Source organism: Giraffa tippelskirchi, chromosome 3 (assembly GCF_054371585.1).
Source record: "Giraffa tippelskirchi isolate mGirTip1 chromosome 3, T2T-mGirTip1v1.2.pri, whole genome shotgun sequence".
Lineage (NCBI taxonomy): Eukaryota > Metazoa > Chordata > Mammalia > Artiodactyla > Giraffidae > Giraffa > Giraffa tippelskirchi.
Genome location: NC_137277.1, coordinates 123,245,427 through 123,271,492, shown reverse-complemented (window position 1 = coordinate 123,271,492; position 26,066 = coordinate 123,245,427). Strand labels below are relative to the sequence as shown.

Genomic DNA, 26,066 nt, shown 5'->3' with positions numbered 1-26,066 from the left:
ACTCCAAACTCTTATGCTTTTCTGCTTCTTAGCAAGTACAGTATTTGTCAAATGAACAGACGAGTGAGTTGAGTGAGTGAACAAGGAGACGAGGCCAGTTGGCGTTGCCCTGTTAGCTGATGCTGAGGGTGAGTGAAACAGAGGACCTCTCACTTTCCGTGAGCACCCAGTGGGGCTGGCATCTGGGGTGAGAAGAGGTTTATGACCATCTATTGTGTCAACTGTGCCCTGCAAGCAGCTGGACAGAGATGGCCCTTGTGGACGATTGTCATAGGTAATCCAGGCAACTCGACTTTTCCCTCTGAACCCTGGCAGCAAATAATGTTCTACCTTGGGATATTTAACATCTCTCAGTGTCCTCTTGGCTTCCCTGGTGGCTCACATAGTAAAGAATCCACCTTCAGTGCAGGAGACCTGGGTTCAATCCCTGGATCAAGAAGATTCCCTGGAGAAGGGAATGGCAACCCACTTCAGTACTCTTGCTTAGAGAATTCCATGGACAGAGGAGCCTGGTGGATTGTGTTCCATGGGGTTGTAAAGAGTCGGACACGTCTGAGCAACTAACACTTTCATGGGTACCCTCTTAAAAGTCACTTTATTTTTTATCTCACAGGAGTTATATAAGGACTGAAGGACAAATGGTAGTATCTGCATTTCAGATGTGAAAGCAGGCAGAGGGAACTTGAGGGGCATTTGTGAAGTCCCACAGCTGGGAGCCAGAACCATAACTCAGATCCCCACTCCCTCCTGCCTTACCTGTTTGTCACATTGACTGGGGACACTTTCATTCTCCCTCTGTTCAAGCCTGTTCACCTTCAGGCTTTCCACATGGCTCATCAAGCCTTAAAAAGGGCCTGCTGCTATTTTCCCTATTTCTTTCTTTTTTTTAAATTTATTTTATTGAAGTATAGTTACTTACAATGTACTGTAGTTTCTGGTGTATAGCAGAGTGATTCAGTTTTACATATATATAATAGTTTGCATCTCCCAATCCATCTTTCCCTCACCCTCCTGCCCTCTTTGGCAACCACAAGTCTGTTCTGTACGTCTGTGAGTCTGTTTCTGTTTCATAGACAAATTCGCACATCTTATTTTAGATTTCACATATGAGTGATATCATATGGCAGTTGTCTTTCTCCTTCTGACTTAATATAACACTCTAGGTCCATCCATGTTGTTGCAAATGGCATTATTTCATCCTTTTTCATGGCTGAGTAGCATTCCATCATATATATGTATATATATCACATATATGTATATCATATCTTCTTTTACCATTTGTCTTTCCATGGGCATTTAAGTTGTGTCCATGTCCTGGCCACTGTAAATAGTGCTGCTGTGAACATTGGGGTGCATCTGTATCTTCAAATTAGAGTTTTCTCCAGGTGTATGCCCAGGATTGGGATTGCTGGATCATGTGACAACTCTATTTTTAGTTTTTTGAGGAACCTGCATATTGTTTTCCACAGTGGCTGCACCAGTTTATATTCCCACCAACATATCGTCATTATTTCTGATCCTACTGGTACCCAGAACAGACTAGTGAGAAGATACTGGACCAGCCCCCAGTTAGCCAAAGCAAGGGTGACCAGGACCCAAGAGTTCCCGTGGATTTGAGTTAAGCTCTCCTGATAAAGACAACCTGCATTGGGGGCTGCAAGGGTTTATTACGAACTGAGCAGGTGGGCTAGGTCTGCCCTGCTTGGGACGAGGCACAGGGCTCCATCTATCCAGCACTGCCCCACTTCTGCACATGCCAGTGCTGCAGTGCCTCCAGAGCCCAATACAGGGCACAGGCACCGCCTCCACAGAGGGACCAGAGGAGGGTGATTAGCATTAGGGGAGCGCCTGCTGTTTGCCAGCCTTCAGGTCAGCTGTGCTACCCAGTCTGGCAGCATCACTCCGTATGGACCAGCAATGGAGGCAGGACCAGACTGACCAGTGTGCCCGAAGCCGTGCCCTGTTGAGGCCAAGCCTCAAACCTAGGTCTCAGATCTGAAGCGCATTCCCTGGCCCCACCACCTCCTAGTTTAACATGGAAGAATCTTTCTCCTCATTTCAGTTTGATCCCTTGGACTGCGTCACATAACCACATGAGGCTCAGAATGAATGAGAAACAGTCTCTTAAGAGTCCACCAGACTCAGCAGGTGTAGACACCACTCTCAGCTCTCACTGCCTGTAGGAGGGACATTCTGCAGTGTTCTTACCAAGCTGTAAAAGCCAGCGTTTGCATCTTCAGCTGTTATGATGTCCAGTGATCTAGGTTTCCTAGTTGTTTGCCTGTTGTGTACAATCACACAGTAGGCTTTGGTGTCCATTAGACTTTGAATCTCTTTATTATAATACTTAAAGGCTGTAAACGCTATCAGATTTCTCCTAAGGAATTATACACAAAGTTGCTTACAGTCGGTCAGTTCAGTCGCTCAGTCATGTCTGCCTGCAACCCCATGGACTGCAGCACGCCAGGCTTCCCTACCCATCACCAACTCCCAGAGCTTGCTCAAACTCGTGTCCATTGAGTCAGTGATGCCATCCAACAATCTCATCCTCTGTCGTCCCCTTCTCCTCCTGCCTCCAATCTTTCCCAGCATCAGGGTCTTTTCTAATGACTCAGCTCTTCGCATCAGGTGCCCAAAGTATTGGAGCTCCAGCTTCAGCATCAGTCTTTCCAATGAATATTCAGGACTGATTTCCTTTAGGATTGACTGGTTTGATCTCCTTGAAGTCCAAGAGACTCACAAGAGTCTTCTCCAACACCAAAGTTCAAAAGCATCAGTTCTTTTGCTTACAGTAGCCAGCCAGAAAAACAAACCAAAAAAACCAACGCTTTACCTTTTCCAAATATCCATGTACATGCTCAGCTTTGATCAGCAATAACTATATTGATCATCATGTGTCTTCTGTCCTGTTTGATGGACATATTTTCAAAGTTCAGCCAGTAAGTTTCCATACGCTGCCTGGTTAGAGAGTGTCAGCCACCAGTGGACACTCAGGGTTCCCATTCAGGGTGCCCGGGTCTGCCATCATGCTGTCACCCTTAGTAACAGTGTCCAGACTGAAATAATTGTGTTACACAGGCCTTAGCGACTCCATGGATTATGCTGAAGATGATCACATATCTGAAGACCTAGACGAGGTCTTCCAGCCCTGGGCTGTGAGGTAGGAGGACACTCTGCATACTCTTGGAGAAGGCAGTGGCAACCCACTCCAGTACTCTTGCATGGAGAATCCCATGGATGGAGGAGCCTGGTGGACTACAGTCCATGGGGTCCCAAAGAGTCGGACACGACTTCACTTTCACTTTCACTTTTCACTTTCATGCACTGGAGAAGGAAATGGCAACCCACTCCAGTGTTCTTGCCTGGAGAATCCCAGGGACGGAGGAGCCTGGTGGGTTGCTGTCTATGGGGTCGCACAGAGTCGGACACGACTGATGCGACTTAGCAGCAGCAGCTGCTGCATATTCTCCTGCTCTGTGGCACTGTCAAAACCTTAAACTGGATCCTATTAAACCAGTGCATTTCTATCATCTCTGAATTATTAGACCCTTCTGGAATCTTCTGTTTTCAGCTGATACAAATTCAGGCTCTAAGTTTCCTGACCTCATGCTGTGAAGTATTTGTTTGTTAAGTCCCAAACTCACTTGGGCTTCCCAGGTGGCGCTAGTGGTAAAGAACCCTCCTGCCAATGCAGGAGACACAGGAGCGTTTGGATCCCTGGATTGGGACGATCCCCTGGAGGAGGAAATGAAAACCCATTGTAGTAGTCTTGCTTGGAGAATCCCATGGACAGAGGAGCTTGGCAGGCTATAGTCGATGGCGCTGCAAAGAGTCGGAAGCCACTGAGCACACACTCACTCAGGCTCAAGCATGCGCATCCTCACATGACAGGATGTAATGTGGGAGACGACAGCAAGTTCACCTTACTAGTGGGATCTCAAACCCTGATGAGGAGACTGGAAGAAGCCTACATGCTGGTTACCTTCCTCCACGTATGATAGCATCACCTCCTTCAGGAAGGAAGTGGGGAGAAGCAGGAACCGTAGGAAATCATCAGTTTCATCGTCTACATTTTTCTGACGAGGAAGCTGAGGTTTGAAAGAGGCAAAATGCAAACAGCACAGAAGGGCCCCCTGGATGCAGCTCTGGCCTGCATTCTGGGGCTTCACCCACCTCTCTGCTCTGGGACCCTGCAGGGCCCAGTCCTCCTGCAATGCTCCACGTGACCAACAGGAGGAGCATGGAACCTGTCCCTGCTGGCTCCAGTTCTGAAAGCCTGAGATGGTTAACCAGCTCCCTATCCACAGAGAGGATAGAGAGAAAGCAAGAGGAAAAAGAATATTCCAGAAGGACATACATTGAAAAGTAAATTCCCTGATGATCCCAGACCCCATTACTCATTTCCTCCTCTTAGTGGTGCCAGAGATATTCTTACAGGAACACAGGCCTGATTGTGTATTGACACAAATGGAAACACACTGTATACCAGCATTCAACCTATTTTTTTCCCTTCTCAATTTCTACAGGGCATAGTAACCTGTTACATCGCTTGGTTTTCTTTGTATCTGAACAGTTACCTGTTTAAATACAACCTTTAGATTGTTTCACTTCAGTTCAGCCACTCATGTCTGACTCTACGACTCCATGGACTGTATGTAGCACACCAGGCTTCCCTGTCCATCACCAACTCCCAGAGCTTGCTCAAACTCATGTCCATCGAGTTGGTGATGCCGCCCAGCCATCTCGTCCTCTGTCATCCCCTTCTCCTCCTCTGTCATCCCCTTCTCCTCCTCTGTCATCCCCTTCTCCTCCTGCCTCCAGTCTTTCCCAACATCAGGGTCTTTTCTAATGACTCAGCTCTTCACATCAGGTGGTCAAAGTATTGGAGCTTCATCATCAGTCCCTCCAATGAATATTCAAGACTGATTTTCTTTAGGATTGACTGGTTTGATCTCCTTGAAGTCCAAGGGACTCTCAAGAGTCTTCTCAAACACCACAGTTCAAAAGCATCAATTCTTCGGTGCTCAGCCATTATGGTCCAACTCTCACATCCTACATGACTACTGGAAAAACCATATCTTTGACTAGATGGACCTTTGTCAACAAAGTAATGTCTCTGCTTTTTTATGCTGTCTAGATTTGTCATAGCTTTTCTTCCAAGGAGCAAGCGTCTTTTAACTCCATGGCTGTAGTCACCATCTGCAGTGATTTTGGAGCCCAAGAAAATAAAGTCTGTCACTGTTTCTCTTGTTTCCTCATCTATTTCTCATGAAATGATGGGGCTGGATGCCATGATCTTAGGTTTTTGAATATTGAGTTTTAAGCCAGCTTTTTCACTCTCCTCTTTCACTTTCATCAAGAGGCTCTTTAGTTCCACTTTGCTTTCTGCCATAAGGGTGGTGTCATCTGCATATCTGAGGTTATTGATATTTCTCCTGGCAATCTTGATTCCAGCTTGTACTTCATCCAGCCTGGCATTTCGCATGATGTCCTCTGCATATAAGTTAAATAAGCAGGGTGACAATATACAGCCTTGATGTACTCCTTTCCTGATTTGGAACCAGTCCATCGTTCCATGTCCGGTTCTAACTGTTGCTTCTTGACCTGCATACAGGTTTCTCAGGAGGCAGGTAAAGTGGTCTGGAATTCTTATCTCTTTAAGAATTTTCCATAGTTTGTTGTGATCCACACTGTCAAAGGCTTTGGCTTAGTCAGTGAAGCAGAAGTAGATATTTTTCTGGAATTCTCTTGCTTTTTCTATGATGCAATGGATGTTGGCCATTTGATCTCTGGTTCCTCTGCCTTTTTCTCGAAATCAAGCTTGAACATCGGGAAATTCTTGGTTCACATACTTTTGAAGCCTAGCTTGGAGAATTTTGACATTACTTTGCTAGTGTGTGAGATGAGTGCAATTGTATGATAGTTTGAACATTCTTTGGCATTGCCTTTCTTTGGGATTGGAGTGAAAACTGACCTTTTCTAGTCCTGTAGCCACTTCTGAGTTTTCCAAATTTGCTGGCATATTGAGTGTAGCACTTTAACAGCATCATCTTTTAGGATTTGAAATAGCTCATCTGGAATTCCATCACCTCCACTAGCTGTGTTCATAGTGATGCTTCCTGAGGCCCACTTGACTTCACACTCCAGGATGTCTGGCTCTAGGTGTTTAAACACAACCTTTTAATATAACCTGTTTATATATAACCTTTAGTTTGTTTCAAGTCTTCCACTTCTCCTCTCAACAATATTGCATAGGTTTCCCTGTGTCCTGAGTAGGTTGCTTTGCCCCATGTGTCCCATATGTCTGGGGTGAATTCCTCCAAGTAGAGTTGAGAGCCCAGGATCCTAACCATCACTGGCCACCCTGAGGCCTAGCCCACCCCAAAAGAAGTTAAACAAACAGAAGGCTTTTCTCCTGTAGGTTGGATGGCCCAGGGATTTGGAGGGCTTTGACTAGGGTTCCATCAGCAACATTTAAACAGAATGGGCTCTGGGTGCCAGTGGTACCTAAGTGCCCACCCCTGGTACCTGTTCAGACTTGCTCCTGGCATGGCTGAGATGAAGGCTGGGGTCCCAGGTCGGGGAGAGTTCCCGCTCCTCACCTACCCTATCCCTGGTCCCACTTCACCTTTCTCCTCACCGCTCAGCTTATCCATGCTGCACGCGTTTCCTCCTGGTCCTCCCCGCCCGTGACTCCCCTGGACGTGTGCATTTCCTCCGCTCCCTGTAGATCCTGGGAATGACCGACCAGCCCATCCTGAGCACACCCCCACCTTCCCTGCCTCCAGGTGCCTCTCCTCTCAGGGGGTACCAGGTTACTTCACCTCCTATCACACATCCTCAGACAGCTTCTCTAGCTATTGAATTTGTGTTGTAATTGTTTCAACCAACTGAGCTTCTATCAAGACCAAGCCCCCATGATAGATTCTATTCCAGAGACCTACAGACCTCTTTTGCTTCCCTGAGTTGAAACTAGCATTCACAAAACAGTGTTATATTAGGTAACCATTGTTAAATTCTGTGTCAAATTAGGTAGTCGCTGAAAATGGCTTAGGAATTAGGGCGGAGGGAACAGAACAGCTGGTGAACGTGGGCCTGGAGATGGGCCTTCAAGGGCGGAGACTTTAAATAGCTCAACTGCATCATCGTGGACAGTGACATGAATGGATAGCACCCGTTACTGGCAGGCATGGTGCTGGGCATAGGAAGCTGATGACTAGAGGTGTCAAGGCCAAGTCCGTGTTCTAGCTGAGATCCCAACCTGAGCCCATCGAGCTCCCATCTGCTGCCCTTCTCCGCTCTCGCACAGCTGGGGCCCCAGCTTGCTGGGACAGGTTGGCAGACTGGGGATCCCCCACTTGCATCCCTGGTCCCTTGACTGACAGTTTCATTGTCATTCTAGGACTTCTGCCACGGGCAAGTGATGTGGCCGCCCCTGAGTGCCCTGCAGGTAAAATTTGCTGAGCCCGGGCAGTCCTGCAAGCAAGTGTGTCAGGAGAACCAGCTCATCTGTGAGCCGTCCTTCTTCCAGCATCTCAACAAGGACAAGGACCTGCTGAAGTAAGTGCCGGAGCACGGGAAGGGCGGCTCCACCTCCAACTCGCTTCGGGCTTAGAGTTGGGTTGACAGGGATGAAGTTTGCATTTCTAGGCTCTAGGTTCAGGGGCTGTTGGAATAAATTGTGGAGAAGGAGCAGGTCATACTGCGTCTCCCCCTACCCAGAGAAAGTTGGCCTAGCATTTTTACTGTTAGGTAGTTGAGGTCACCTGGCCTGCTGATACATTTAGAATTCAAATGGGGGTGTTGTGTGTGCATAAATAATGCCAGGTCTGGGCTTGGAGATGGTGGGAGGTGTCAGCTAATTCGTACCCAAGAAGCATAAGAGCCAAGATGGGCCCAGAACCACAAGCATGGACGGACCCACCCCTGAGGTTCCAGGCTGAAGCCAGGTCCCCAGATGGAATCTAGCAGAGTGACGTCTTCAACCCTGGAGTCAGGGAGGAATGAAAAATATGGGCAAGGAGCTGGCACAGACCTGCCCACAGCAAATCCACTGCCACCATCCCCTCCTGCAGCCCCGTCCCCTTTGTACTTTATTCCAGCCCTTTCGGAGTGAGTGCATCACAGTGGCTGTGAGCCTGGCACTGCCGGGTCCCTGAGGGTCCCCTAGCGGGGTGGCGGGCACAGCACTGGGATCACAGGCCAGAGTCGCTCAGTGGGGTCTTCTCTCTCGCTGGCATTGCTTCCCTTGTGCTGCTGTGTTACTTCCAGTTGCTGTTGTTTAGTCGATAAGTCATGTTCAACTCTGCAACCCCATGGTCTAGAGTCTGCCAGACTCCTCTGCCCATAGGATTCTCCACACAAGAATACTGGAGTGGGTTGCCATTTCCTTCTCCAGGGCATCTTCCAGACCCAGGAACGAGCCCGCGTCTCCTGCATTGGCAGGCGGGTTCTTTACCACTGAGCTACCAGGGAAGCAGTTACTTTCAGTAACATCGTTCATTTCTGTTTGTGGTGGCATTTTGAGTTTTGTGTTTGCATTTTCCAGATTTTCATGTGAGGTTTCTTCTGGCCTCTGACTCATGACCTCAGTCAGAGCTAACTCTGTGCCTCGATATTTATCGCACCCACCCTGGGCTTGTGACTCAGCTGGTAAAGATTCTACCTGTAATGAGGGAGACGTGGGTTCGATCCCGGGTTGGGAAGATCCCCTGGAGAGGGGAAAGGCTACCCACTGCAGTATTCTGGCCTGGAGAATTCTATGGACTGTATGGTCCTTGGGGTCGAAAAGAGTTGGACATGACTGAGTGACTTTCACTCACTGGGCCACAACCTAGTTAATTACCTGTCACCTCCCTCCCAACGTTAACAACTCTAATGTGGTCTTTTCCCCTAGGGGATTTGTTCTCCCAACCCTAGATACTCTGCAGAGCAGTTGTTAGGTCCCGGTCTTTTTATTTTTTTAACTTATTTATTAACTGTGCTGGGTCTTTGTTGCTGCACAGGATTTTCTCTAGTTGCAGCGAGCGAGGACTACTCTCTAGTTGTGGTGCACGGGCTCCTCATTGCAGTGACTTCTCTTGTTGTGGTGCATGGGCTCCAGGCACTCGGGCTTCTGTAGTTGTGGAACCTGGGCCTAGTTGCTCCGAGGCACATGGGCTTAGTAGTTGGTAGCTTCCGGGCTCTGGAGCACAGACTCAGTAGTTGTGGTACAAGGGCTTGCATGTGGGTTCCTCCCCAACCAGGGATCGAACCTGTGTCTTCTGCAGTGGCATGTGGATTCTTTACCACCTGAGCCACCAGGGAAGCCCCTGCCCCCGTCTTAAGGAACAGAGTGGACTTAGGGCTCCAGGCTTACGGGTCTCCATTCTGGCTTCACGCCCTGTTAGAGCACAGTTGGCCACTGCATTTATCCAGACACAGTAGTCTGAGCTGGCCTAGCCCTGCCTGTAAGCCTTATTATGCTCGCTTCAAGTAATAAGGTGTAAAACCCTTTTCAGAGAGGAAATGTGATCTCTAGCATCTTGCCTGCAGGGCTCCTTTCCTGAGTAGGGACTCGGGGGATTCTATTTTTTTCTCATTTTTTTTACGTGAAGGCCAGGATCAGAGGTGGCCTCAATTCCACCAGCAGAATAGAGGCCAGACAGCAGAGTTGGTTGGCATCCTGCTCTGCAGCCGGTGATGCCATGTGAGAGGCAACGCTGATCTGATGTCTGTGGTGCTAGAAGCTTCTACCTCCAGAGCACGTGTCCCCAGTTCTAAGTGCAGGAGGAGCTTCCCACTCACCCCTGTTGCAGACCACTCCTGTACCAAGGTGGCTTCCTGAGAACCCTGAGTGTCTCCCTCTGACAGGAAGCCTGGCGTCACTAGGAACAGACTGCCAACAGTCCACACCCAACTGTCCACATGCAGCCCCGCCTACCTCTGGAGGAGGGAACCCTGATGGGACTGCTCAGAGGCGTGGGCCTTCCTGGCCAGGCCGGGGGCAGGGCTCCAGGAGAGTCAGAGCCCAGCTCAGAGAGCCCAGAGCCTCACCGAGCCTGCAGGGGAACAGGAAGGGGAGCCAATGGACCCATTTTCCTCTGTTCTGTCAATCTTCCCACCTGTAATATAGGGACATCTCCAGTGATGGTGAGCCTCTGTACAGCAAAGTCCTTTCCTCCAGGAGTGTGGGCCATGGAGCAGGCCTGAAGTCACCAGGCTGCAACCAGAAAAGCCAGTCCCCCGCCCCCACCACAAACCCCACCCCAGTTCCCACCGGCAATCCCGTACACCAGGCCGAGCCCAGAGGAGCAGAAGGCCTGGGTGAGGGGCTACCCTGGGCCAGGCCCTTTGCCAAGGCATTACTCAGCAGCCCCCTCCCACCTATCCCTTTGTAGATCTGTGGGTTTTCTCCCTAGGAGGCTGCCGCGAATGCTAATTTTGCAATAGAGCCGCCTGAAATTAATTTTCTGAACATAAGAGCCCTATTGAATACCTTTGTTTCTGCATTTGTAAATACTGATAATGTCATAGCTCTCTGGCAAGTCTGCTGAGTGCCTCCTCAGCGCGGCAATCCTGGCTGATCCATATTCATGGCCACTTAGCAGTGAGCGCCTCCTCCGAGCCCATGCTGCTGTTTCTCCTCCAGCTTGGGGCCTGGCTCTGAGTTTAAGCTCCTCTCCATCTCCGAGTGTCCCTGGCCTGTCCTCGCCATGCAGTATGACTTGATATGACAGATGTCGAGTGTCCCATGCTGTCCTCTTGACTCGGGGAGTCAGGCAGCTGGTCTTGGAGCTCCTGCTCAGGTGGGGCTATGGGAGTGACAGAGAGGTGACCACAAACCCCTGTGCGCAGAGCACACGTGATTCAGGTGCGACCTGACTTGACCCAGACCAGGCCCTGAGAGGTCAGAGGACAGAAGTCATAGAAAGAGCCGGAGTCCATGCTGATGGGGTCCGGGGGGAGCACCTCACTCCCAGAAATAGAAACACATGTTAGTGGAAGACCTTCTTTGTAATGTTGCTGCCTTTACAAGTTGTATCCTCTAAAATATCAATTTATTGAGTTTGGGGTGGTTTTTTTTTTTTTTTTTGAAGAGGAATTCTAAGCTATAAAGCCTGGACTGTGAGCGCTGTGGTGCCTCAGTGCCTCAGAGTGGTGACAAGGGAGCTTGGGGAGACTGGGTGGATACGGGGTTGGGATTAGCAAAGTGGAGTGGGGGGAGGAGGAAGGGGAGGAGGGAGACCAGCAGGTGGGGCCCGGCTTCCTTCCTTTCATCCTGCATGGGTCTGTGTGTGGAGAGGGCTGCAGGGCTTCTGTCCTCTTGGGAAATAGGCAGCCCCATGGGAAGGGGGAGGCTTTGCCTTTTTCTTCTGTTTCAAGAGCTCTAAGCTCTCCGGCGAGGGCTAAAGGCCCTCAGAAGCCCCAGTTCCCATCCTGTGAGAGAAGCCGTTAAGGGCAGTTAGAGAGAGGTGAGCACCCCAGGGAAACAGCACAATGGGTGTGTGTGTGGTGTGTGTGGGTGTGTGTAAGAATGGAAACAGCACAAGGTGTGTGTGTGGCGTGTGTGTAAGAATGAAAATAGCACAAGGTGTGTGTGTGGTGTAAAAATGGAAACAGCACAAGGTATATGTGTGTGGGGTGTGTGTGTGTATAAGAATGGAAACAGCACAAGGTATGTGTGGTGTGTGTGTAAGAATGAAAATAATACAAGGTGTGTGTGTGATGTGTGTGTATGTAAGAATGGAAACAGCACAAGGTGAGTGTGTGTGTGTGTACACACCTGTGCAGGCAGGACAGTCATGTTAGGAACAGAGGCAGGACAGCAACACACACGCCCTGAAGAGGCAAGGGACCACGTGGGGGTGAGGATGTGCTCCAGCGATTGGGGGGTCCCCTCCCCCTGCTGAGCTCAGCAAGGATGCTCGAGGGGCCCCTCTGCAGGCCCGAGGCTGTGGGACAGAGACCCCAGGCCAGGGATTGGGTCGCATGCAAGGGTGGTTCCTCCACCACTCAGCTGAGCCTCTGGGGAGCTCGCTGGGCCAGGTCACCCGTGGCTCCGGGGAACGCCCGCTGCTCGAGTGCTTTGTGGTGGCCTTTGGACATCGGCCTTGGACAGGCTGCTGCTGCAGCCTCGCGGCCATGGGCACATGTGCTCACACCCTGGTACACTGGGCCTGGAGTCCAAATCCAGGAGGCCAGGAGCAGGAGTGTTTCCCTGGCTCTTGACAGTCCCTCCCACTCGCCACGGGGTCCAAGATGAGTTCTGGAGACTTCATGCCCCTGCTGAGCAGTGTGCCAGGCAGATGGCTTGAGTTAAGACACAGCAGCTGCTATGATTCACCTAAATACATAAATAGCATAAGCACAAATCTGGATCCCAAGGCCACATTCCATGTGGAAACTTCATGCCCCGCTGGGCTCTGGAGACCCCCTTTCAGTGTTGGCCGGGAAATAGGCAGGACCAGGTGGGCCCTAACTCTGACTTGTGTTTCCTTCAGGAAATCCATGGAGCCCCCAACTCCCTGCCCTCGCCATGACCCTAACCCTCTGGGTGCTTCCGTCTCCCAGCTGGCACAGCTAACATCAGGAGGTGTTAGGCCACTTAGAGAAGTCACAGAGCTCTCTGGTGACTGAAAGAGCAGGACAGGAGGGGCCGCTGCCCTCCTGAGAGCCAGAAGCTGGGCTGGCAGCCTCGGAGAACTCACTGGAAGCCCAGGAGATAGGCTGGAAATCGCAGATTAATGCTGGCAAGGGGGCACATGGGCCCAGGCAGTTAGTTGGCTCGAGGAAGACGAGCGGGCAGGAGTAACACTGGGTGGGGGTGGGGGTCAGATGCTTTTCTCCCAACATTTGGAAGCTTTCCAGAAGTGGCAGGAAAACTCAGGTTCTCTGCCTGAATCCCCTCCCTGTCAGCAAGAATCAAGACTTCTGTGAACAAAGCAAAATAGAGATACTTGGCATGTGTGTAAATTCACAGTGTGGGGCAAGGGCAGAAGGTGGCAGTCCACCTAGCATCTGCCAGCGGGAGTGATCATGCTAGTTCTCATGTGTTGAATGCTTACTCAGAGCTGGACTCTGCCAGCTGCTCTGTAAACGTTAATTTAATCCCTGTACTTTCCCCCTGTGAATGGGTAAAGAATCTCCCTGCAGTGCAGGAAACACAGGAGATGCAGGTTCAATTCCTGGGTCAGGAAGATGATCTAGAGAAGGAAATGGCAACCCACTCCAGTATTCTTGCCTGAAAAACCCCATGGACAGAGGAGCCTGGTGGGCTCCAGTCCAAAGGATTGCAAAGAGCCAGACATGACTGTGCGACTAAGCACATGACCTTCTCTGTGAGTCAAGGGGTATTTATCCCCATTTCACAGAAAAGGAAACTGAGGCTCAGGCATTCGTCCAGGGCCACACAGCTCATAAGAGATGAAGCCAAGGTCCAAACCCAGATCTGTCTGGCCCTCCTACACCACCTTCTCTGAGCTGGTCCCCACCAGGCATGTGGGACAACGGGGGACTAGGTGGTGGGACGCAAACACTCCAGCTAGGAAGAGAACTTCTGTGGCTCTTCTTTGAGATGAAGAGGCCAACACTGTTCTCCTGAGCCCCCCAGCTGGGGGTTTCAGCCTGAGGGAGCAAAACCCCAGGGGTCTGCAGCCCACAGCCAGATGGGTAGGAGAAGATGGGGGAGGAGCAAGAACATGGGCTTGGGATCAGGGCCTGGACTCAGTCCCTGCTCTGCGCATGCACAGCCCTCAAGGGCTGGGGACCGGGGTGGGTGGTAGGATGTTCTATTGCCACAGTCGTAGAAGGCGGCTGCAAAGGTCCCGTGAATTGAGGCCCCAGGACACACCATGCCCAGGAGACCATCTGATTGTTCTCCAGCGGGAGACTAAGGTCATATAACAGAGATCTCTTTAAGCATTAGTTTTAAAAATAGACATAGTTTTAAAATGTTGCAAAAAGCATTTAAATAATGCATAACAACCCAGTCTCACTTCTCAGAAGTAACCATTGTTAAGTCTTTAGTGCACCTGCTATACTTTCTTTCCCTCTTCCTGTCTCCCTCTCTTTTTCCCTCTTCTCCCTCTCTCTCTCTCCCCCCTTCGCTCTCCCTCCCACACTCACTCTGTGTGTGCGCACACACACACACACGTAGATACACTGCACTGCGTTATTACTTGCCCTCATGCTGGTGGTCGCATTCCTACCTCCTTGTCAAGCGCTGCGTGTGACTCTGATAACACAGCTGAGCCACAGGGGATCCAGCCATTCCCTACATGCTGAGTCTTCAGGTTATTTCCAGTTCTTCTCCATGACAGACAATGCTTCACTAAGCAGCCTTGAACACATACCGCACCCAGGTGGGTGCGCATGCCCTTCTCAAGCCCGAGTTCCCAGAAGTGAGGATGGCTGGGTCAGAGGGTGGCCAACAGGAGCCCCAAACAGCCTTCCCCACTGGAGGGTGGCAGAAGAGGCCAGGGCTGAGGACAGTCCCTGCCTCTCCAACCCCTTCCTCTTCCTCTTCAGGTACGAGGTGAACTGCCAAAGCTCAGAGCTGGCCAAGGACATCGTGGCACCCTCCTTCGACCCCAAGAACAAGCACTGTGTGTTTCAAGGCGACCTCCTGCTGTTCAGCTGTGCCGGTGCCCACGCCCGCCACCGGAGGATCTGCCCCTGCCGGGACTTCATCAAGGGCCAGGTGGCTCTCTGTAAAGACTGTCTATAGCGGCCACCACTCCACCTGCGCCCACACTCTGCAGGGGGGGAGACAGTGGCTCCAGCCCCATCAGGGTGGGGCAGGGACACAGATGCCATTCAGGGACTCTCCCCAGAGCCTGAACGTTTTGGTGAAAGGTCTCGATTTGGTACTGGTCCCGCTGCAGTCAGAGCATCACAGCGGAGCTCTCACCAAAACAAAACGAGAGCCAACCTCAGGCCGGGAACCTGGCTTCTCCCTGGCACAACTTCGTCTTTAATTTTAGAGGAGCTACTGTAGGGAGACTGTGCAGCTGCTCCAGGGTAAAAAAGAGAATCTCAATATTCGTTTAAATGAAACAAAACAGAGGAGGAATTGAGCTAGTTGGAAAGAACTTCCTACAGGAACATTCTTAAACCCGTTAATTTATTTATTTGGGAGGGAGGGAGGGGGAGCTGGGGAGGGCAAAGAGGGATTGATTGCGCGTCTTGCTACTTCTCTGATTTTCCTCTGTTGGCCATCCCTCTTCACTATAACATGACTGTTGTCTGCTTTGGGCAGGGTGTGCCGTGGGGCTCGTGGCATAATTAAGGGCAGCTGTGGGTACCTAGCTCCTCAAAGTGGATGGTGGCAGAAGAAAAGAAATTCCTTGTGCTGAGCAGGTGGCAGAGGCTAGGGGATAGGCACCCCCTGGTTGTCGGGGGACATGCCTGTGTGGTCCAAAGAGCCCAGCAGGGACCAGAGATGGGCTGCTTTGCAGTGACAGGCTCCTTTCCTCTCTTCCATCCCTCCCCTCAAGGTGGAACACACCCCCACACAGCTTAGCTGTCATTTCTGGTTAGGATTAAAAGCTACCCTTGCACTTGGAGGTTGCTCTTTACCCCCTTGAGAAGGGGTGTCTTTGAACTGCGATTTGGACAGGAGCAAAGCTGGTCCCTAAGAACTAGTGGCACCACCTGAGCTGGGCTTGTGTTATATTCACTCCGTCCGATGTCAGCGAAGTCCAGGGGATGGGGCTCTCAGTGAACTTTTGATGTTGGCTGGGGGAGCCAGGGCAGGCCAGGATGAATGTGCACGGTCTTGGCTGCTGACTGTGAGTGTGGGCATGGTTTGCAAGGGGTAGGAACCTGATACTGGCTTTTACTCCAGGCAGAAATACTGGGGAGGAGGGTGTTGAACTGGTCAGCAGGTTGGACCAAACCCTGGAGTCCCTGCGCTCTGCTCTTATGCAAGTTCCCCCATCCCCTTCCCACTCCCTTCCCTCCACGCCGTGCTTCAGTGCTTTGCGTGCGCACGCGCGCGTGTGTGTTTCCTGTGATGCCCCTGGCATCTCCGTGCTGGTGAGAGTGAGCTCCCTTCTCTCTCTGGCAGAATGTCCCCCTTGAAAGCTGTCCCATGAGCCACCCAGCCCTCACTGAAGATTCTAAGTGGCTTGGCTGCTGAGCAGAAAAGCTGGACACGGCTGATGGCTGGGTGGGCCTTCGGAATGCAAGGTTCAGGTTAGACTTCTCAAGTCTGAGGCCCACCCAGGAGGCGTGTGGGGCTGTGAGGGGTGGGAGGTTAGATTCCACTCACTCCTCGATTCTTCTTCTTGGGTGTAAAATGAATATCAAATGTACAGCCGGCCTTCTTTCCTTAGACCCTCAGTGGATCTTAGAGAATGGAGTGGGGGAGTTAGGGCAGCCAGGGTCTCCCCCACCCCATAGGTGGCCCCCGAGTACCTGTGCCAGGGAGAATTCTGATGGGGAAGCCTCCATGCTGAGCATGGATGCCAGGGCCCACCCCTCACAAACTGGCTGAGAATAGAAACAAGGGCAGAAGTTGAAAGGAAACTGGGCAAGAGGGTGTGAGTGCCCGTGTGCTTTTGAGTGCTTCGTGAGAACAGTTTCCTGCAGAGGGAGGAAACAGCTGCCATCCCTGCTGTTGGGAACCACTATTCCCTACGAATGGGCCTCCTGGCTGCAGCCTTCCTAGAGAGAATTCGCTTTAGCACCCAGACCTGCAGTTCCTGGGCCAGTGCTGCCCTCTCCTGGGCCCTTCTGGCCGTTTCTGGTGCTGAGGATGTGCGTGCCTGTGTTTGACCAGCAGGGGGAGCCTGCGGGCCGAGACCAGTCTCCCATGCTTTGCCAGGCTAACCCGTCTGGCAGAGATCCGTTAGAACAAGCACAGGGACTTTGAAAGCGAGGAAGTTGGAAAGCCCGGTTCTCAGAAACACGCTGTGCCAGCCTTGTGTTCCAGAAGCTGCAGGGATTGTTTGCCAGCTGCCCCTGACCTCAGGGACTCTCCACCTTCTTGAGAATTCCTCTTCTCCACACCAGGACCCTCAGGTCAGGCAGCCCAGGGAGCACTTCCCCACCTTAAGATCCTTCTTGCTTCTTCCCATCCCAGTACTGACCAGGAGTAAGCCAGAGCTCTGCCCCGGGGTGGGGTAATGTGGCTGCTGCTCCTGGTGCAAAGAAACCCACACTCCAGTTGTTGAGGGCAGAGGGGGTGACACCAAATGTATACTGGTTCCCAGGCCTCCACAGGCTTGGCCCGAGTCTGGTCAGTGACCCCAGAGGACATTAGGGCGGGGCCTCCATCGGTCCTGTGCAGGAAGGGCTGCAATTCCTGCCTGCTATGGGAGAGGAAGGCGCCTTTCAGGGTGTGGGCTAGAAGCCTTGGATGGTTTTGCCAGTGCCAATCTTGATAGAATCCTGAACCACCTTGTAATTGATGACAGTTCCACAGGGAGAGATATCCCCAGTCAGGACTAACGTCTTCCTGTGCTCTGAGCATCTCTCACCTCTTGCCTGGTTTTTTTAGTTTTTTGTACATTTTTTCCTAAAAGTTTGGATATATTTTTCCTCCACTGTGATCCTAAGTTCTTAAAAAACTTGAGGGAAAAGGTTTAATTTATTAAAGGAGAGAAAGCTTTCCTTTGAAATGTAAACACTTTCAGGAGTAAAAATTCCTGAAAGGGAAAACATACTTCTCATGCCAGTAAACACCTCATTTATTTCTGGTATGCAGTTTGATTTGCACATGCACAATTGGAGAAGCTTTTTGCATTTTTGCTTAGATTGGGTTTTTGTCACTCCATATAGTTTACTTTGTGTTTGCTGTATGTTTGTTAAGTATTAAGCGATCTTTTTTTGGTGATATTTATTGTTTCTCTGAGGTGCCTTTTCACTTTTCTTTGGGGTTGGTTTTTGGAATCTGATGTCGGTGTCTTTTTGTTGAAGAAAGCTAGCAGACTCCTCCAGCTTGGAGATAGATAGGACCTGTCCTTGCAAGACTGAGGGCAACCCAGGCTGGACGCCAGACATGCCCTCCAAGCTCCCCAGGTCACAGCATATGTGCGCAGACACCCCCATGCAGCCAGAAGGGCCCCAAGAGGGTTGGCTTCCTCCAGACCAACCTTCACTCTCCCAGGCTACTCAGCCAGGTCTCTGGGTTTGTCTGGAGACAGATGGTTGACAGGTGCCACCTTGGGTGCTTGGTGGAGGGTGGCAGGGGCAGAGAACAACCCTGTGTGAGGGGTTGCAGTGAAGGGAAGCAGGCCCTGTTGGGCTCGTTGGAAGCACTGGCCCCAAATCATTCTATCTCCCTAGCAGGATGAAGGGGAAATAATATGCACCCCACTTTTATTTCCTTGGCAAACATCAGCCTCCCAGTAAGCTCCCTTGGCGCCCCAGTGCAGCTCACTGGTAGTAAAACTGTGATTGTGAGCAGTTAGGCAGAAACTGTGCTGTTATGGGCGGGTTTGTGCTTTTTAGACCAGGCCAATCAGCCACCCCCTCCCTGGGGTGGTTTCCCTACTAGATGATATATATATATATATATAACTGGGACATTGCCACCCCCACCCCCACCAATTCTTAATGTTAAAAAAAGTTCTATTAACGACAGGCTGTGGTTGTGCTACTCTCCCAAGCCTGGAATGTTTTATTTATTGAAAAATATTTTCATTTCCACATTGGTTTCATTCTAATCCCGCCCATCCCCTAGGCTGCAGAGCATCTTCATGTGAAGAGATGGACAGATGTCAAGAGATTCAGGCTGCTCTAGGAAGGTGGGAGTTGCCTAAAGTGGAGGGTGGGTTCTTTTCCTTCTTGTTGGCTTCAGCAAAAAAATGGAAAACCCAAGTTTATATGGCAAAAGGCCAAATTAGCTGTCTAGTGTCAGATGCAGAAAAAAAAAAAATTACCCTAGCTTTCTTAGCACTTAGGGGTTTTGTGAAGATTCAGTGTTAAGCAATGTCTGGCAGATAGTAAGTCCTAGTAAATGTTAAATATTGTTTTTCACATTTCATAAAAGTTGAGGAAAAAAGAGCTGAGCTCACTTCCTATCATTGATTCCTGTAGGTACAGGAAGATACTCCAAGTTGATAGAATGTTGTAGGAATTACAGGTTTAAGATGCCCAAGTCCTGTGTCCACCCTGCTGGCTAAAATGGTACTGTGTCCCTGAATGCACTGACTGATTTGAAAATATGCCTGACTTCAGCCCCAGGTGGAATTGGGCTGCAAGAATTAGTCAGCTTGACATAAGAAAGTGGCCACATGCCAGACCCCACCCCACTGACATCTTCTGGACCCTTCCAGGGTGTGTGCAGAACTTTTGAGCTGGAAATTAAATCCTCTGATAGACTATTCCCTTAAAGTTACCCATCTTCCTCTGAAATGCAATAATAGAGGTGTTTGTTTTTTTAATTAAGGGAAAAGGAATGACCTCTTGAACTTACTCATTCCCCAGGAAGTCCCTTTGCTGCCCCCTGCTGGCCAGGGTGGCTTCTCCAGTGTCCAGTCCAAGAGGATCAGACTCCCAGGCTGGTTAGTTGTTATGTTTCTATCAAATTAAAGGCTAGTTCCGTGGAGAGAGCGAGGGGTCTTCAGAACGCCAAGAGGCTGCTCCTAGCTTAGTGATGTTTTTCCAAATCACCTGAATGTCAGTTGGCTCTTTTTTTTTCGGTGGTGGGGGGGCGGGGGCGGTGTTGGTGTCAGCCTCTTACTTCCCTAGATAGGCTCAGTTTTCAATCTCCTCTCCTATTTTGGATAGACTGCATTTGTGGAAAATGGAGGAATTTGTTGGTGTCTTTTTAAGATCCTTTGCATTCTCTTCAGCTGCATCAGCCGTCTTACATGTCTGTGGGTGTAAGATTGGAGGGCACCTTCTTCAAAGCATTTCCTTGATTTTCCCCAGATCTTGTGGAGCCTTTAGATGACCCCCTACCCCTACCCCCGCCCCCGTGGCTGGTGAGGCAGGGCAGAGGGACGGAGGGCAGCTATGTGCTCATGCGGGACACAGGGCCCTGTGTCTGGGGAGTCGTGGGGTGCAGTCCTGGGTGCTCAGACCACCTTCAGGAGGTCTCCCTGGGACAGTTGGACAGGAACCTAGCGCAGTTGGCCACCTCTGCCCAAGCTGAGATGGCGCAAACTTGGGAAGCATTTGCTCCCTGTCCTGCCCAGGTGTGAGCAAGACAAATGGGAGTGGGACAACCAATGCCAAAGGAGATGGTAACATCTTTTCTGCCATAGTTGCTGTCCCAAGCTCAGTGTCTATAAAAGCTAATGGCCATTCGCGTCTGTGTCTTCAACCAGCTCCTCATACGGCCATTTTCTACTGTTCACCCGGGGTTAAGTCATGCAAGATTCTGCCAATAAGGTGTTGCTGTCACATGTACTGTACCGGCGTAGAGAGCACTGCTTTGTTTTCCACTGTTGTAGAGAAAACTAGGGAGAACTTTATTTTTCAATAAACTTTTCTTGTGTGACAGGTGGACTTGATTTGTGGGATGGGAGGTTCCAGTGGGTGCAGGGGTTGCGATACAGCCACTCCTGCAGCATCAGTGGCCATGGTTTCACTGTCTGCAGACACGCTGCTGGGAAGGTAGGTTTAAGGAACTGGGGCAGGGGTAAGTGTTCACTGTGTAAGACTCTTCCCTTCTATCATCACATCCACCCGTACTGATGGTGGAGCGCGCCTTCTCCCCTGTACTCACCTAGAAGGGAACTGAATTTGTCAGTGGATTCCTAGGCTTTTCTAAGATGATAACCGGGGGCTACAATGGATGTTTAAAATTCTTCAGGATGTACTAGTACAGTAGCCCTTAAGAGGCTGTCTGCGGGGCTTATTAGACCTGGACCACGTTTCCCTGCCTCAGAAAGAACACCTTGACTGACTCCAGAGTTCAGTGGTCCATGAGCACTTGGTTAGGCATGTGCCCTGGGAACAAGGAAGGTCAAGTTCATGCTCCCACCAGAGGCTTGTTGTAGGTGATGCTGGAGGGCCATGGTGCAGCCTCTCTGAAGACAGCAGAGTGCCTGGACACTGCCCAGAGCAGAGACTCCATGGGAGACACCTGGCATCTTTGATGGGACACATATCCCCAGAAAGGTGAGCATAACTTGAGTGCTTAAGTTTTGGGGATGCTACACAAAGATTCCACAGTGGGAACTACATTAAACATTAAATACAGGAAGAAAAACCTGCAGAAAAGGAACCTGTTGCATCTTGTATTTCCCGGACCAGAACAGTGTCTGGTTTTTTGTGTGTGACATGGTAACAGCCCCTAGAACATGCTTCAGAATGCCGTTGGAAAAAAAGCACTCTTGAAAGCATCAGATTGAACCAAGGTCAGTGACCTCTTAGAATAGACCACCTGCCCTTCAGGGGCTCTACCCAGGCACAAGTCGTCCTTCACCCACGACAGAAAAGCTGCCCACAGCAGTGACAACTCTGGCGATCACCTCCCCGTACCATACAAAACAGGAAAAGGTCTTTATTGGTCACTGCTGCCTGGACAAGCAGGAGTGCTGGAGGACAGAATGTTGCATGTGGGGGACCGTTTTGTACAGAGTCTACGACTAACGCTACATAAACCGAGAACATCTCATTCCTTACAGAGGAGGAAGCCATCACGAGAAGACTGTGATGTACCATTACCACTTCACACAGCATATAGATCTATGCATCTATAGATAGATTATATAATTTATTACAAATAAACTGTAGTTTCACATCTCTCCAAAAGGGATCCTGTGTTTACACATGTATGTTTGGGCTCTGAACGTACAAGAAAGGACTGGGGCTGAGTTCAATCCATGCAAAGCTCATACATCTATCACTAAGTACTTTAAAAATAGAATGGTCTCCTTTAGAACAAATCCAGTGTTTAGACTGAGGATTAGTAAAACAGTATGAAATGAAATGAATGAAATACATGGATAGAAATTAGGAGGTGATCTACACAATGGTTTTGGAAAGGGGTGCAGGACCAAAGGGTACGGTCCTCTCTTAAAATCTGCCAGGAGACCAGAGACTCGGCCCACGTGGAGCCCCGAGGAGGTGGGCCTGGGGCCCATGGAGGTGAGTCACTATCCATGTCAGGCTGGGAGCACCACAGAAGGGCATGTACCCTCCCCACATGAACCTGTGTTATAGCAGAAGGTGGATGAGGTCGGTTCCCATGGAGGGTCCCCACTCCCACGGTGTCGGGTGGGGGCGGTGGTGGGAGGAGAGCAGGGCAGTCCGACCTGTGGGGTAGACTTCGTTCCCGTGAGCACAAGCTTTCCGAGAGAGAAGTTGATGTTCAGTTAAACATGGGCACCGTCTGCCTGCATGGAAACGTCTCCTGGTCCTGACAGTCTTCATGCAGCTGCGGGGCGGCCGGCGTGGGCCACCTTCACTCAAACATCTCATAGTGGCGCGTCTGCCTCACCCTGGGCACCATGTCGATGAGGAGTCTGCGAGGAGGAAGTGGACCGGTCACCCCAACAAGGACCCTCCACAGCCCTGGGCTTGGGGAACAGATGGGGGCTTTGTTTCTATAAATACAATGCACATACCATAAAATTTCCGTGATTTGGTGGGTTTTAGTGTACACACAGGTGGTGTAACCATCACCACCACCTAATTCTAGAACGTTTTCATCACCCCCCCCCCAAAAAAAAACTCACTGGTAGTCACTCCCCACCTTACCCCCCGCAACAACCACTAATCTACTTGCTCTAAAGATTTGCCTATTCGAGGTATTGACTACTACTGGAATCGTGCACCATGTAGCCTTCTGTAACTGGCTTCTTCCATTGGGCGTGTTTTCGAGGTTCATCCACGTGGCACAAATCAGTATTTTATTCTTCTTCTGGCTGAATAAATCCTCCACTATGTCTCTACCACCTTTTATTTAATCAATGGACATTTGTGTTCTTTAAAACCCGCATGTGGGTTGTATGTTGGGCATATGTGTTTTTTCTACTTTTTGCCCACTGTGATAATGCCACTATGATCATTTGTGTGTAAGTTTTTACATGGATGTGTTTTCATTTCTCTGGATTATGTACCAAGGAGTGGAATTGCTAGGCCAAATAGCAACTCTGTGTTTAACACTTTGAGAAACTGCTAACCTATCCCTGAAATGGCTAAACAATTTTATATCCCCACCAACAGAATATGGAGTTTTGATTTCTCCTTAGCCTCACCAACACTTACTGTCTCTTTTATTAAAGCCATCCTGGTGGGAGAGAGAAGTATGTTAACATTTGAAAGCTTGAGAAATGGTTTTCTTTTCAGAGGCTAACTCCAGCCTGGACGCTGGTTACAGAGCCAGTGATGCCTACGGGCACTTAAGTGAGTGGCCTCAGGCTAGACTAGAACCCAAGGCCTGGGTGGGTTTTTCTACGTGTAGCCCTTCTGCACAAAGTCCCTTTTATAGAAAGTTTTCTCAATCTGGGGGCTTTGGCCCCCTCTACAACCTCCCCACTGACTGCAGCAGGTGGCAGAGGGGGCTAGCGGGTGAGGACACCACACGGGCCTGCCTGGTACATCATCATGACCCCCACTATAGAGGAAGGAAGGGGCACAGATCTTCTGGCACCAAGAGTTAAAGGGAGGACCACTTACCTCCCTTCTCTCCCAGCCACAAGGATGTGTGACGGCTGCTCAGGACTTTTCCAGTCCCCGACCTCGCCCAGGAGCAGGAGGGTCACAGGGACAGGACGTAGTTATCAGAAGTGGGGAATACAGCACCCCTGGCCACCCAGAGGGCAAAGAGGAAGCAGCACTTACTTGACCCCGTAGGCAAATATGGTGAGGCCGATCAGCACGCCGATGCTGCCGTCCAGGTACCAGACAGCCGAGTTGTGCTTGAACACCTCTGCGCTCAGAAGGATGGAGAAGCCCATCACACCCCCCACGAGGGAGTTAAACCCTGCAAGGGAAGCAGAGAGAGGCTGAGGCCAGTGCCCAGCGAACATGTCTGGCCACAAGGAAAACTTCCCCAAATGCCAGGTGTGCCTCTGCATTCCAGAGCGTGCGCTGGAAGGAATGTTCCAGAAGCACTTTGCAAGCGGTAGCCACCACGTCAGACACCTACGTGGGTTTCCAAGTCTCCGCTCAGATGTCACCAGAGACCCTCCTGGATAGTGATCACCCCCATTACCAGTGTCCCTCCCCTGCCAGGCACTCGTGCTCAAGGGATATATCCTGTGTGTGGTTCCCAACGCCTCCCTCCCACACGCGAGAACGCAGGCCTTGAAAGGGATGGGGCACCAGGCCTGCTGAACACAAGAGACACACGCAACGCCCAGGGACTCATATCTGTCTGATGTCTGCTGGGCAAGTACAGAGTTGGGATCCTCTCAATTCTGTGAAGTCAGATTATCACCCCCATTTTACCAACAATAAAACTTAAATTGAACAGAATGAGTGAGGTTCAATAAACTGACCAGGGTTACGTGGATTGAAAGGGGCAAGGCTGGGGTGATACCAGAACCCACATCCTTTCCCGACAGTCTCCCTACGTCACCTGAGGCTTTTCACTCTCCAGGAAGGACATGCAAAGTCTCAAATTAGCTACAGAAACAGCAATCAAACAAGAACTGGACATAACACACCTCAATCACCATCTCCTCCCCATGTCACCTCAGTGGGTCCCCAAAACTTGGACATCGCACTTCCAGTCTACTTGTAGGTTTTACAAGGCCACACGAGAGGGAACGGCTTAGAGGGCCTCCCAGGGGCTCACTGTGCTGTGAGCCACAAGGCTCTTGCCTGCCTCAGTGTAACTGAGCCCCAAGAGCAGCAGCAGGCAGGCCCACACTAGCCGGGCAGGCCAGGAACCTCTCCAACAGCAGGCCCTACTCCGTTCTCAGGCAGCTTGGCCTGTGTGAGGGCGCCATGCTTCTGCTGAATTCAAAAGCGGCAACTCCAGGTTCCAGCGGGGGCTATACCACTAGGGGACATTCTAAATGAAGAGCAGGGGAAAAGGAAGAAGAGTGTAGGGTAGAGATGACTTAGGCCAAATCCCTTCTCAGGATCCACGGGGTAGACCTCAACAGACCGCCTCCAACAATGGGACCCAGATGAAGCTAGGCCTGCAAGGTCATCTCTGGTGTCTGCATCACACACACTTCTCTCCCCTCTGACCTCCATCACCTCCCTGCTCCAGTTCTCAGCTGAGGACTCGGCCTTGCACGTCGTAGAGCACATTAGGTTCAGATCACAATACCTCATCTTGCCAACACCACCAAACCCATCACTCACCCGTGCCCGCTGCCCTCAGATCCTCAGCTGCTTCTCCAGTTACTGCTGTTCCTATGTCAGACCAGCGCCTTTGTCTCTGTTCACTGAAGGGCTTTGTTCTTGAATTTCTTCTCCCTCTCCTGGATCACCCCCACTGGGATAAACCTCCACCTCCTCCGTTGACTCCATGCCACCCCCAACACAACCCCCATTCACTACTTCCCTTTGCAAAACTCCCTGAAGAGCTGTCTACCTCAGCATACCTCCCATTCTCTTTACCCTACCCCATCCTTAGATCCCCCCGTCCCCTGAGCCCTCCCTGGTCATGGATGGCTCAAGGCTGTCACAAGCTATGGTTGCCTCCCGTCCTTGTCTTACGCCCTCCTGGGAGTGCTTCCCTCCAGCCTCACGTGACACCGCCCTCTGCCACTGTCTCTCTCCCCTCTCCAGCTGCTCCTTCTCACTTTCGTTCACTGGATCCTCCTAGTCACCCCCATCCGAGTTCCTGGCTTAGTCCCCCAAAGTCCTCCTCCATCAACATTCTCCCCCCAGGTTCTCACCTCCATCCCATAAGCCAGCATCTCCCTAGCTCTCTTTCATCCTGACCTTCCCCCTCAGCTGCAGACACAGAAGCATCTCAAACTGAACATGTTCAGAGCAAAAAATTCTGCCTCCAAACGACTTACCTTTCAGCCACCTTCTGTGTAAACAGCGCCCCCATCCACCTAGCTGCTGAAGCTACAACCCTGAGTCCATCCTGGACTTTCCTCACACGCGAATCTAATCCATCCATCAAGTCATTCTTGTCAACTGTTCCCTCCAAAAGTCATGCTCCATCCACCCCCAGCCCAAGCCCCCGTCCTTCCTCCTCCATCCCCTTCCCCTCC

The 26,066-nt window shown here is 50.7% G+C and overlaps 2 protein-coding genes across 8 annotated transcripts in view; one reads left to right on the top strand and one right to left on the bottom strand.

Annotated features, from left to right (window-relative positions):
* Positions 1-15,094, top strand: part of MGAT5 (alpha-1,6-mannosylglycoprotein 6-beta-N-acetylglucosaminyltransferase) — a 386,067-nt gene extending 370,973 nt beyond the window's left edge. For all 7 annotated transcript variants that reach the window (XM_081579245.1, XM_081579247.1, XM_081579244.1 and 4 more), the window contains 2 exons: positions 7,403-7,560; positions 14,509-15,094. In XM_081579245.1, the coding sequence (XP_081435371.1) occupies positions 7,403-7,560; positions 14,509-14,707 (357 nt within the window). In that variant the 3' untranslated portion in view covers positions 14,708-15,094. The remainder of the gene's footprint in view (positions 1-7,402; positions 7,561-14,508) is intronic.
* Positions 15,095-21,414: 6,320 nt separating this feature from the next.
* TMEM163 (transmembrane protein 163) overlaps positions 21,415-26,066 on the bottom strand; it is a 259,119-nt gene continuing 254,467 nt past the window's right edge. The window contains exons 7-8 of the mRNA XM_081579251.1: positions 23,725-23,866; positions 21,415-22,403 (exon numbers count right to left, since the gene is read on the bottom strand). Coding sequence (XP_081435377.1) covers positions 22,343-22,403; positions 23,725-23,866 — 203 coding nt within the window. The 3' untranslated portion in view covers positions 21,415-22,342. The remainder of the gene's footprint in view (positions 22,404-23,724; positions 23,867-26,066) is intronic.